Genomic DNA, 13,861 nt, shown 5'->3' with positions numbered 1-13,861 from the left:
TCATATATGGCAACACTCACCAACTGTCATGTATGGCAACACTCACCAACTCCCATATACGACAACATTCACCAACTGTCATATATGGCAACACTCACCAACTGTCATGTATGGCAACACTCACCAACTGTCATATACGACAACATTCACCAACTGTCATATATGGCAACACTCACCAACTGTCATGTATGGCAACACTCACCAACTCCCATATACGACAACATTCACCAACTGTCATATATGGCAACACTCACCAACTGTCATGTATGGCAACACTCACCAACTGTCATATACGACAACATTCACCAACTGTCATATATGGCAACACTCACCAACTGTCATGTATGGCAACACTCACCAACTCCCATATACGACAACATTCACCAACTGTCATATATGGCAACACTCACCAACTGTCATGTATGGCAACACTCACCAACTCCCATATACGACAACATTCACCAACTGTCATATATGGCAACACTCACCAACTGTCATGTATGGCAACACTCACCAACTCCCATATACGACAACATTCACCAACTGTCATATATGGCAACACTCACCAACTGTCATGTATGGCAACACTCACCAACTGTCATATACGACAACATTCACCAACTGTCATATATGGCAACACTCACCAACTGTCATGTATGGCAACACTCACCAACTGTCATATACGACAACATTCACCAACTGTCATATATGGCAACACTCACCAAACCGTCGAGGGAAAGTGACACAATCACGTTTGGTTGTGAAGTGGTCAAAGGTGACGAAGGTGATAGAGAGGCGTGACTAGCGTCAGTAGCGAGGCAGCAGGCGGAGGGCTCGGACCACGACCATGTGTACATTGCCAGGCTCCTTTATGGCCCTCATGATCAACATAACTCCCACGCTTCTCATTCTCCTCCTTCTTCTATGCCACAATGGTGAGAGGCATTTACTGCTTATATACAGCAAAGTATACCGGGTTTTGTAAATTTGTTGGTGTGTAAATTCAATACATCATGTTAATACCGTGGGTGGTCACAGCCTAATGTGGTACAGGTTCTTTATCAGTCTGGCCAATCCTGTAACCTAATTTATTAGGTGTATTTAAAACCAAATTTTCGGATGTTAGATCCTCTCTCACGGTACACTATACAATGTTTCAATATTGTATTGAACATTTTGCACAGGACCTTGAGGAAGAATATTGGTTCCATCTGAAAATATGGTTTTAAATATTCAGACGAGGAGTCACAATAACGTGGCTGAAATTTGTTGACCGAACCACACACTAGAGAGTGAAGGGACGACGACGTTTCGGTCCGTCCTGAACGATTCTCAAGTCGACTATGATGAAGGAAGGAGGCGAAGGCAATAAATAGGCAAGAGAGAGGTGAGGAGAAGAAAATCCTAGAGAAAGAAAAAGCAAGGTAATAGGTACGAAAGGTAAGGTGTAATAAAGGAGGTAGTAATAGGAATAAAAAAGGGTGATCGTAAGAGAAACAAGGGAAAGAAAAAAAGAAGGAATGAGAAACAAAGATAAATGAAAGATAAGTTTATGTTAGGTCATGTTTGTTAGAAAATTTATAACATTTGAGTATATACTGTGAAAGGGAAGAGTCAACAGCAACAAAGCCAGGACTAAAATTTATATTGGGTATGTTGTGCATTAGAGCCGACTCAACAAGACGGCATCTTTGTAGAGTAGAGGCAGGAAAGATTATTTTGGAGGAAGACCAATCAATAGGATGATTAGAATCCCTAACATGACAGAAGAGAGCATTGTGTCTGCAGATTTAACACTTCTTTTGTGTTCTTTAAGTCTGTCATTCAGTGTACGGCCAGTTTCGCCAAAGTATTGGAGAGGACAAGACGAACAGGAAATAGAGTAGACACCAGCAGCATTAGAAGCAGGAGCAGCAGTGTGAACCTGTGTTGACGGCAAGCAAACCAATTTTGATGCCGGGGGGTGGGGGGACTAATCTTATAATAAGGGAGCCTATGACACTGACTGCGGGTGAACCTGTGGTAACGAGGGATCCAGCCAACTACACAAGCAAACTATCATGTTTTCCTTCCAACGTCTCTTCAGACCAGAAACATAATCCCCAAAATGTGTTTAACACGGAGACTAATCCTCACTTCCCCAACCCACCAATAGAATCCTCTGGCCAAGCTGAGTTAATTGTATACTATTATTAGTAAACTTTGGTTTATTGAGAGGGGAATAACCACGTACTTTGGTGCACTAGTGTCTTAGCTTTGGTTTACAGGTATACACTGTCTGGTGGGTTTACATATACACCTGCCTGGTGGGTTTACGGGTACACACTACCTGGTGGGTTTACAGGTAAACACCGCCTGGTGGGTTTACAGGTAAACACCGCCTGGTGGGGTTACAGGTAAACACCGCCTGGTGGGGTTACAGGTAAACACCGCCTGGTGGGTTTACAGGTAAACACTGCCTGGTGGGTTTACAGGTAAACACCGCCTGGTGGGTTTACAGGTAAACACTACCTGGTGGGTTTACAGGTAAACACCGCCTGGTGGGGTTACAGGTAAACACCGCCTGGTGGGGTTACAGGTAAACACCGCCTGGTGGGGTTACAGGTAAACACCGCCTGGTGGGTTTACAGGTAAACACCGCCTGGTGGGTTTACAGGTAAACACTGCCTGGTGGGTTTACAGGTAAACACCGCCTGGTGGGTTTACAGGTAAACACCGCCTGGTGGGTTTACAGGTAAACACCGCCTGGTGGGTTTACAGGTAAACACTGCGCCTGGTGGGGTTACAGGTAAACACCGTCTGGTGGGGTTACAGGTAAACACCGTCTGGTGGGTTTACAGGTAAACACTGTCTGGTGGGTTTACAGGTAAACACCGCCTGGTGGGTTTACAGGTAAACACCGCCTAGTGGGTTTACAGGTAAACACCGCCTGGTGGGTTTACAGGTAAACACCGCCTGGTGGGTTTACAGGAAAACACCGCCTGGTGGGTTTACAGGTAAACACCGCCTGGTGGGTTTACAGGTAAACACCGCCTGGTGGGTTTACAGGTAAACACTGCCTGGTGGGTTTACAGGTAAACACCGCCTGGTATATAACCTGCATAAAATAACACATCAACTATATGGTCGTACACGAATGTAATGACGGACCCTAAATGTTCCCGTTGTGCACAATTAATAATGTAGAACCCAAACGTGAACATTCCTAGGCCTAATATAGCATATACACGTGCTATATTAGGCCTAAGACAGCGTACATTAGGCCTAGGTTTGCTTGGACTGGTTAGACAACGTTCTTCAGTTACGTGTCCATAGTTTTAGAATGCAATATGGGCTAATTCAGTCATTAAAAGCCTGAACGTTTTTGTGATGGTCAAACAGTTCATTTTTTGTACGTTTGATCAACATTTGTACTGTGGTTGGGGACCGGGAGCTGGAGGATCACATTTTTAAAGTTACGCAGAGAGAATTTACCTGAATTTACCTTAGAGCTACTAACTCTAGTGGCTTCGAAGAGGACAGGAAGCCGGCGGCTTGTCAAAGGTCCCGCATTTGGCCTGATGATCTTTTCCATTTGGAGCAGAGAGTTTTGGCCTATTTATATTTCGTCGGGTAGGCTGTTCCATAGCTCTATAAGCCTATAGCGAGTCATAAAGTCATCTGGAAAATATTTTATCAACAATAAGAGAACCTGTGGCATCACTCCAGGACGTTCCCACCGTCACTAAACTAACGTACTAAATTGCCCGAACCTAACCTAACAGTAAGGTGAACCACCACCACTAACATGTTGCTGTGCCGGCAGGTGTGGGCAAGATGGTGGCCCGGTGCCCCGTTGAGTGGCAGCAGCGAGGCGGCATTGACCAGTGTTACCTCATCCACAACAGAGGTCACTCCAGGTCGTTCACAGACGCCAGGTCGTACTGCAGGGCCCACGGTGGCGACCTGGCCATTGTCGGCAGCGCCGCTATGCGTGTCAGTACCCACTCTTACTTCCGTTTATGTCATTTATCTTATAAATTGTGCAAATATATATATCTGCGTGGTCCTTACCAAATGAGTCGCTGCATTTGGGGTTGCATACATGCCTCAAGGTAGGTCTATGTCACAGGACTGGCTGGTGGGCGCCGTGGCGGAGACTGGAGACGTCGGCCAGGACGCCTACATGTGGGTCGGCGCTCAACTGGTCGACGACACCTGGAAATGGATAGAAATTGGAGTGGATGTCGACACTTCCGTGACGTGAGTGGACATGAACTTGCACCTCTTTTGTTTCATATTCCTGTTATCAATATGGGATGTAGTGCTCTATATCTTGTACAGTGGTTCAATACGACGTAATACATGTTTTGTGTGGACAGGGCGTTTGAGGACACGGGGGAGGGGAATTGCGCCGCTTTCACCCTGAACGGCAAACTGATCAAGCAGGACTGCTCACAACAGCTCAAGTTCACCTGCCACCGAAACATCAGTGAGTGTGCTTGGCTTCGTCTTGGTGTGGACGGTAGAGCGACGGTCTCGCTTCATGCAGGTTGGCGTTCAATCCCCGACCGTCCTAGTGGCTGGGCACCATTCCTTCGCTCCCGTCCCATCCCTAATCCTTATCCAGACTTCTTCCAAGTGCTATATAATCGTAATGGCTTAGTGCTTTCCCCTGATAATTCCCGCCGTCGAACTTGAACTCTCTATGCATCACAAGGTGTTGATCTCTAGTCTGGCAACACTGATGGTGCCATATACCACCGTGAGTGTTCATAGTTCACAGCACACACATATATATAGATACAATCAGTGATGTGACGGGAGGTCGGAGATGAGAGAGCTTCTCACTCATGTATTGTATTCGTGTTGTTGTATAAGGAAACAATTTTGTATTGTATTACATGTACTCCAGAGTGTCCTCTACATTACCTGTGTCATGGGAGTACAATACATCGTATTGTAGTTAATTTTAAGATGTTGGTAAGGACACTACAGCAGCATGTTGAGAGGTCCCTGTGAGTAATAATTGTCTGGACCTTCACACAGCTATCCCGCCACCCTGTGACTACGATGACGGCTGGGACGAGATGGACAACTATTGTTACAAGGTGAGAGAGAGAGAGAGAGAGAGAGAGAGAGAGAGAGAGAGAGAGAGAGAGAGAGAGAGAAAGAGTAATAACTGGCACTCTATAAATCACTCATCTCCGTTGTATGCACCTCTCTGCTGCTCTATAATGGATTTATCTGTTATGTGAACAACTCTGCTGCGCTTTAATGCATGTATCTCTTATATGCACCACCCTGCTGCTCCATAATGCATTTATCTGTTATATGCACTTGTCGTCTGCTCCATCACTTATTCAGAGTACTTGTCACGGCAGAAATCGGAGTTCGTAGACTCGTGGCACGACGGCCTGATTGAGTGCAAGATAGAGGGCGGCTCCCTGCTGAGCATCGTGACGCTGACAGAGCAGCAGATGGCCACAGACCTGGCAGCGGACCTTCACGACAACGTCTGGATTGGTCTGACGGAGGAGGTAGGCTGCTCAACCAGGGGTTTTATCCCCCCTGCTCTTGTTGATGATAATGATGATCGTGCGGTTAATGGTTCCGATGCTCCTGCTGCCTCCAATCTTCCTCCTCTGTAAACTTCCACTCTTCTCATCAAGAAGCATAAATTATTGTTTCCTTTTGTAATAGTATATTCATTTTAGGCAAGACTAATCGAGCCAACTAGTAGCTGGTTCCCTCCGAAGTTGTCCCCAGCCACTTGTTCTGAATGGTAGAGTGACGGTCTCGCTTCATGCTGGTCGGCGTTCAATCCCCGACCGTCCAATTGGTTGGGCACCATTCCTCCCAACCCCTGTCCCATCCCTAATATCTTATCCTGACCCCTTTTAAGTGCTCTATAGTCGTAATAACTTTCCGCTTCTCCTGATAGATCCCTTACCCCAAAACTGTTCCTCAGGACAGCTGGAACTAGACAGATGAATTTCGACCGGTAAAGTGAACGCTTAAGCTGCCCACGGGGGTGCAACATCCTCAACCTACTCTCAAATTTTGAATGAGTGAGATGCAAAGCTTGCTTAACCACTCAAGCTTGCTTAAACGCTCAAGTTTGCTTAAACACTCCAGCTTTGGCGATTACTCTGAGTATCTAGTGCGCCAGTTTCCTCCAGCAGTCCTGGCACTGTGGGATGAACCAAACGTCGACTTAATGGCCAGATTACGCTCTATGCTTGACTCCCGGGTACCTATTCATTGATAGGTGAACAGGGCCATAAGTTGAAAGGAAATGTGCCTAACCATTTCTGTTCTGCTCCAGAATCATTCTCGGGATCCCCGAATGTGAGTCGAAAGACTATTAGGTGTCATACAAAGGGTATTTGATTTCCTAAGACAATAGGAATCAAATATCAATTCCCTAGTCCCTGGAGTCTGGCCCTAGCTTCGGTAGGGGACAGACGTGTTGCCTCGGCGCTCCGGCTGTTGGTGTTGTTTACCAATTTGGCCGATTGGGGGCGGGTGTGTCTCTGCCTGCCTGTGCTGACGTGGAGTTCACGATGGGGGTCCCCCTCCCCCCTGTACTGCGGGCTCAGTCTGTGGGCCTCGAATTTTCCGGCCGGGCAGAGGTACCCAGAGATAGCACTAGTGTGTGAGTTGCTTCATATCCCTGTGATAAACATTTATGGAGTCGAGCTGGTGATGGCACGTCGAGCGATATTGAAGTTCACAGAGGAATTGGCGTATCGCGTCTTTCTCCGTCGATACGAGGGGCGGACATTACCCCTGCCAGATGATGCGGGCACTGTGTCACTCTCTGATCGGAGTGGTGCCCTCACTTACGTCAGTGTGCATGGGGCTCCATTGGAGTTTCCGAAGGGTCTGCTACGGTGGTACTTCGGCCGGTTTGGCGCAGTGGTTAGTGTGCGGGTGAACGTGGTGTCTTCCAGTCCACTTAAGGGTGTGAGGACTAACATTCGCACCCTGGGCATGAGGCTCCTGGAAGATATTCCGTCCTCTGTGCGTCTTCTGGGTTACAACGTTCGGGTGTTTTACGCCCGCCAGCCTCGGACGTGTTATTGTTGTGGCCTCTTGGGCCATCAGGCTGCTGACTGTTCTGCGCCTGCCGTTGCACCCGTGAACCTCTTCAGTGAGGAGGATTTTCCACCGCTTCCTGTGGAGGAGGATTCGGTGGATGTGTACATCTCTTCAGCTGCAGATGTGCCCCCTGTGTCTCCTGTTGCGCCGCCTGGTGCGCCCCCTGTTGTTGTCGCCTCTCCTCAAGAGGTTGTGTCGTCGCATGGTGATCGTCCTGATTTCGTCCCTGGGGTTCTTCGGACTGCCTTCTGCTCGATTCCCCCGTCTTCCAGTTCGTCCTCTGCTGCGTCTGACCCTGTCCCTGCACCCTTGCCGTCTGTTCCGGCTGTGCTGAGTGATGGGGATGGATCCGGCGATTCCTCCTGTGCCTGGCCTGGTGCCCCATGTGGTTGAGGATGCTGCCGCTCTGCGACGTGCATCGGTTCGCCCGGCTTGTGTTGCGCGTGTCTCTGAGTTAGCCTCCGGGTCTGATGATGTGCGGCCAGAGCCTAAGCGTTCCCGGTGTTCGTCTTCAGCGTGTGCTGACGTTGGCGATTTCGACGCTTGTGGATCTGCCGGCGACGGAGGGGTGGCTCCGGTTACGTTGTGGTAGAAAATAATCACCGCCATCACCGCCATACTACGGTGATGGCGGAGGTGCATTTGCCTGAGGATGCCAGTGCTGGTGTTTCGGCCTCCACTTCAGATATGGTGTCTGCGGTTCCTGCTTCGGGTGCGTTGCCTGCCTCGGATGGCTCCGGTTCTTCGTGGGGGTGGTTCCCCCTGCTGAGGTTCGTGGTGAGCAGGTTGGCCTGGTGATGCTGTTGAAAAAGACTGCTCGCTCTGGAGGTTCTGTAACCCCTTCCTCGGTCCCCGTTTCATCGACTGCGGTCTCGACGCCTCTTCCGTCTCCGGCCATCTCTTCAGTGTCTCCTGCGGTCTCGGTGGAGGCGTTACCATCTCGTCGATTGTCCCCTGCTCCTGTGCGTACGGCGACGCAGCCGTCTCGGCAGCCCTCGTACGCTTCATCGGTGTCGTCTGCTACCTCGAAGGACGTGGCTTGCGCTCCCCAGCCTCGTTATGCGACTTGCGTCGGTGAGCTTCAGGAGTGGCCGTTTCCGCCTGATCTGGAGGTTCCCGAGTTTATGCAGGGCCCACGGTGGCAGGGGGATCGTCCCCCAACCGACATGGAGTATTTGATTTCGGAGGCCTATAAGCGGCGGTATCCTTGGGATTCGTTCCCTGAGAAATATATTCCTGTCTCTGAGAAATGTATTCCTCGCTCATGATTGCTATGTGTATTGTGGGTTGTTTCCATTTGTGTGCATGGTTGTGGGGTGCGGGTCGGGTGTGTGTGTGTGGGTGGGGCGGGTTTGTTTCCCAGTTCCTGCGTGCTCCGGTTTGTGGTTGTGGGTTTGTGTGTGTGTGTCCAGTTCCTGTGCGGTCCGGGGATTGGTTAGTGTGTGTGTCTGGTTGTGGATGTCATGTTCTTATGTTATGCTTTGTGGTTCTATGTTTTTATGATGCTGTTTGTGTGCTTGTTTGTGTAGTGTTGAGTGCCCTTCAGGCTGTTGGCGTGACCCGGTCTGGGTTCATGCTTTTTGTCGTGTTTTGCCATTGTGCTTTTCTTTCTGTTTGTTGTATATTTGTTTTCCTTTCTTGTTGTTATTTTTATTATTATTATTATTATTATTATTATTATTATTATTATTTTCGTTTTGTGTTGGTGCCTCTCCGTGTGTCTGCGGTGCTGGTAGCCTTGTTCTGTATATTTCTTGTTTTGGTGTGTTATTTCTGCATTATATTCCGCTGTGTTTTAACTTGCTTGTTGTGATTTGTTTGTAGTTAGTATTGTTTTGTGGTCGGCTCTTCCGGTCGGTGTTTTTGTGTTTAGTACATTTGTTCCTTTATGTTTTTGCACATTTGTGCTTTGTTATTTTGGTCTGTTCTATGTTGTTATTGTTTACTTTTATTGTACTTATAAGCATGCTTGCATGTAAAAATAAATAAAAAAAAAAATCCCTAGTCCCTTAAAGTACTGGGTCAAAAGAGCCCAAATCGACACATACGGGATGAATGTTGAAAATCTCCCTAAAAAACTTGAAAATGATCTGGGTTTCTGGATTGACCTAGACAGTTATTGCATATTAAGGAGCAGGGGGCCACTTATAGCATGCCAAAATAGACCTGGAAGTAAAAAAATAAATGTTTCTTCTCTGTCACCACATAGTAAGCAGGCTAAACGTACGCACTACACATGCACAAACACGGCACTTTGCGTGGTGGGGTATTAGATACCCTCACAAATTTAAGACAAAAGTTCTGGCTTCTTGAGGGTCACCAGACTGTAAAGTCTATAATAAAATTCTGTGTAATCTGCTGGAGGCATGGCACTCAGGTGTGTCCTTATCCAGAACCTCCTCCACTCCCTAAGGAACGAGTTGTCCACCTCCGTCCCTTTGAGACCACTGGGAGGACTACACAGGCATTCTAACACTCACAGGCACCAAGGACAACGTTCCAGTGAAGGCATACATTTGCGTTTTGACCTTTGCTACAACAAGGGAGAGTACATCTAGAAGTGGCTCCTGTGTGAGTGCATACAGGTTTTCCGCAGGTTTGCTGCCCGTTGATCCTGCCCCAAGTTGATGATCTCAGACAACAGGTGCAACTTGGTGGCAGGGTAAAGCATGTCTGAGGAAAATCTGGAACCACCCAGAGGTACACACTGCCCTGAATAGACAGCAGTGCCACTGAAAGTTTATACCCCCCAGAGCACCATGGCACGGAGGTTTCTACAAACGAATGATGGGCACAGTGAAACGTTGTCTAAGGAAAACCCTCCACTATCAAAAGATTGACTTACAGGAGCTTAAAACCGTTGTCACTGAAATAGAATCTTGGGTCCATAATAAGCCATTGACCTACCTTTCTGACGATATCTCACAATGTGAGCCACTAAGTCCATCTCATCTGATGCATGGGGGGACTTCTTAGCCCTCTAGCATCCCTTACAGATGAGGGACCAGAAGATCTCTCATATGTCAGAGTGACTTGGTTCAGAGCTATAAACATCTGTTACGAGTAATAAGTCGGTGGAATGACGTTTGGACTCTAAAATACCTAACTGCTCTGATGGAGTATCATTACGGGGGCAAACAAACCCTACAACAAAATTAACTTAAACCCTGGTGACATTGTTTTGGTGGACAGTGATGCGCCACGCTATAGGGTGGCTATAGGCTCAGAATGGCCTATAGGTTGTATAGTCTCTGTTCATCCAGACAACCAGGATATCTTGAGAACAGCGAAAGTAAAGTGCCAAGGGAACACTCTCTCAAACCTTAAGAGAAACTAGTTCCTTTAGAGCTAACAGGAAAAGAAGTCGCTCAAAGACTTCTAACACCTGCAGCTCCAGTATGGGACATCCATCCAGAAAGGACTGCCACACAACATTGCAAGTTAAAATTTAAACAATATTATAATTCTGAAGGAGAGGAATGAAGTGTTCGGCAGCCCTAAATATTGGACTCAGACCCCTACTTCTCATTCCCCCCTTGGAATTATGTGGGAAATTCCGACAGTAGCATACTAACATTACTAACTGCCATAAGATGTTAATTTACATTTGTCATTAAAAGATAACAGAGAATGAGAAAGGCCGCTACCATCAGATTTCGTCACAAAATTCAGCTAACTAATGTTCCACTAAACATCTTCCAGTCTCGGAACTGGCAACACAATAAACAAATTATTGCTATTAATTATATATTCAATAATAAACAGTAGTCAAATATACTAAATAAGCCACTTTTCTTAAAACAAAATGAACCGTTTCTGTATGTGTCAAGAGTGGAGGGAGAACGATGGCAGCATTGTAAACAAAGGCTGCCCACGAGAGTGCACTGCTGGGAAGTTGAGACGTCACCAGGTTGTTGAGCCAATATTGAGCTACTACGTGACCACTATCTCCACCAGCAAATCCCCAAAGGCAACGTGACTCACATTAGTCACTAATTGTTGCAAGAATTATTGGAGGTGCCAGTTCAGTTTATTTTAGCTCAGATTTATTGGCTTTTATTTATTCTGTGTCTAGGATAGATCTTTAGAACGCATGAAAACAACAACCTCAAGGTTAAGCCTGGTTTCACAAATTACACAACATTTCCTTGCTATATTATTCATTTGTGGATACAGTTTACTACACTGTAGTTACTCTACAGGTGTGGTTCAAGGGAGGAAAAATAATCACAGAGAGTTGTTAGCATCTACGTCGACCTGTACAGACGCCATACTTGCTCGAACACGAGACAACATGGCTCACGTGACCAGGACGTGTGCATGGCTGGGTAACCCAGCCACAACTTCCTTAACGGCTAAGCTGTGTCCCGTATTACACTAATACCAGTATAGTATTAGAACTAACATTAATAATTCATTAGTTTATTACCACTATCTATATTAATATTTGATTAATAGGCTACGTACATAAAAAAACCCAAATATGTGATCAGGTAAACACCTGGCAGGATAATCACAGAGTATACACTCCACTTTGAATTAATAATAATAAATTAAAGTAATTTCAATAAATTAATAATTAATATATAAATAAATAAACAAACAAAATCCTGCTGGGAAAATACCCCACAGCATTTATAGAATTGTGGTTCGAACACAGGACGTGAGCAAAGCACTTGTTCTGGAAGTGTTCGGACGTCATCAGTTGTGAGTCGTGTGTAAACAGCTTTTCATTCATAAACAGGAAGTTTGGCCGCTGGATTAACAAGCTTGAATCTTTGTATATGAGGACGGGCTGCTCCAGTATAAAGTGTATCTCATTCATAAACACCAAGTTTGGCAGCTGGATTAATTATAATATCTACAAATGGGGATTTTCAATTAGAGACAACAATAATTACAAAATACGTTTCATGTGCCATGAACGAGTACACTGAATTCGGCACACAACGAGTGGACGTCGTTGTGTGTTGCACATGAAATGTTGCTTCTAATTGAAAATCCCCATGTGGAGATATTTAATCCAATCTGTACTTATCATTGGTGTTAACTACTGCATGTATTCATTTTCCTGGAGTTGTATTTCATTAAGGAAGTCAACATAAGATGTAGGGGGTGTAATGTGGTGACGTAGTTCACTACATCACACACTCTGGCAACACCCTACAGTGTAGGACGCGTCGGTTTCACATAAACTGTTTCCCCTTGTTTCCCAGGATCATCCGGGGGAGTTTACCTGGGTGGACGGCGAGGTCACCAACTACACTAACTGGGAGGACGGGCAGCCTGACCTGTGAGTAATGCCTAGGTGCCACCTCGGCTGTGTAGTGCAATAACAGGCCAACCGGTTATCAATCGGCTGGCCAATCATATTCCAAGGAAAAACAAGTAGATTATGACCTTACTGTAGATGAGCTATGACAAGTTAGAGTATGACTTTAGATAAGCTGTATCAAGTTAGAGTTTGCAGAGAATGAGCCACAATAACGTTACTGAAGATATGATGACCAAACCACACACGAGATGATGAACAGATGACCATGTTTCGGTCCGTCCTGGACCATTATCAGGCCGTGTCAAATTATCACGTCACAATCAACACGATAATGGTCCAGGATGGACCGAAACATCGTCGTCTCTTCATCTTCTGGTGTGTGGTTTAGTCATAAAGGTAGAGTATGACTTTGGATAAGCTGCGGGAAGTTCGAGTATGACTTAAGATAAGCTGCGGGAAGTTCGAGTATGACTTAAGATAAGCTGCAGGAAGTAAGATCTCTAAGACTACTTGTAAGAAACAGGCATCATCTACTCATTTACCCACCACTGTAAAAAAAAAGTGAGGGTAGAACGTTACACTCAGTGTGTAGATTAAGGAGCCCTGTGACCAACTTATAAACCTTCCTCAAACACTCAAATTTTGTGTGCATAATCTACATGGTAAATGTTCCAACTTCTCCTAATGGATCAACATCATAATGTGAACAGAAAACAATATATATAAAAAAAACATATACAAAAATTAAAAAAATTGATTTCATTATTACCCAAATTTATTAAAAATGTTACTAATTTTTATTTTTCATTGTGGACTCAGAATGGCATATAACCTTAATTTTCTATTTGAGAAATTTAGTTTGAGAGCACAGTTTATTGTAAAAAAAAAAATTCAATGTGGCCTTCAAAATACTACATGTGCAAAATTTAGATGCAAAAATGTATACCTCTCAAAGTTTTGGGTTTATGAATAAAGGTTCAAATATAAACCCTAGAACTAAGAACTTTGCACATAATATGTAAAAATGGTGATAATTGCTCAGAAACTGATTTTTTTACTCAGTTTGAAAGTTGAAAATCCTTTTCATACAGAAAAATGAAGGTAAACTTCTCGACAATAGATATATATAGTTTGAATTGTTGTCATATCTTGTAAATTTTAGTAAATATTGCTTGGCATTCGTATTCGAATATGTAAAAGATGTAGGTCAATATGTTTTGAAATGAAGTTAAGAAAAAATAACCGCCCATAAACAAACAAAATATTGGGATAATTATAATGATTTAGATCATTATAATGGGGATCTATATGAAGTCATAATATATATGATAAAGCCCTAATCAGGTCCCTAATCATCAAAACAACCTTTGGATACAAACAAAATAGAGTTTGAAATCTGTGAAAAATCAGTAAAAAATAAATAAATTAGTCCTAAGTTCTGCCAGTTGTGACTGATTTATTTGTTGACTAATTTCATTCTAGCTTCACATAGTTAATGACTGG

At 45.0% G+C, this 13,861-nt stretch overlaps 1 protein-coding gene across 1 annotated transcript in view; it reads left to right on the top strand.

Moving 5' to 3' along the window:
- The first annotated feature begins 831 nt into the window (after positions 1–831).
- Positions 832–13,861, top strand: part of LOC123763237 (macrophage mannose receptor 1) — a 105,058-nt gene continuing 92,028 nt past the window's right edge. Inside the window, exons 1-7 of the mRNA XM_069302989.1 lie at positions 832–935; positions 3,806–3,975; positions 4,112–4,242; positions 4,362–4,471; positions 5,029–5,090; positions 5,364–5,519; positions 12,300–12,376. Of these exons, the coding sequence (XP_069159090.1) occupies positions 848–935; positions 3,806–3,975; positions 4,112–4,242; positions 4,362–4,471; positions 5,029–5,090; positions 5,364–5,519; positions 12,300–12,376 (794 nt within the window). The 5' untranslated portion in view covers positions 832–847. The remainder of the gene's footprint in view (positions 936–3,805; positions 3,976–4,111; positions 4,243–4,361; positions 4,472–5,028; positions 5,091–5,363; positions 5,520–12,299; positions 12,377–13,861) is intronic.

This window comes from Procambarus clarkii, chromosome 49 (genome assembly GCF_040958095.1).
Source record: "Procambarus clarkii isolate CNS0578487 chromosome 49, FALCON_Pclarkii_2.0, whole genome shotgun sequence".
Classification (NCBI taxonomy): domain Eukaryota; kingdom Metazoa; phylum Arthropoda; class Malacostraca; order Decapoda; family Cambaridae; genus Procambarus; species Procambarus clarkii.
The sequence above is the reverse complement of the archived record's forward strand: the minus strand, read 5'-3'. Positions and strand labels throughout refer to the sequence as shown.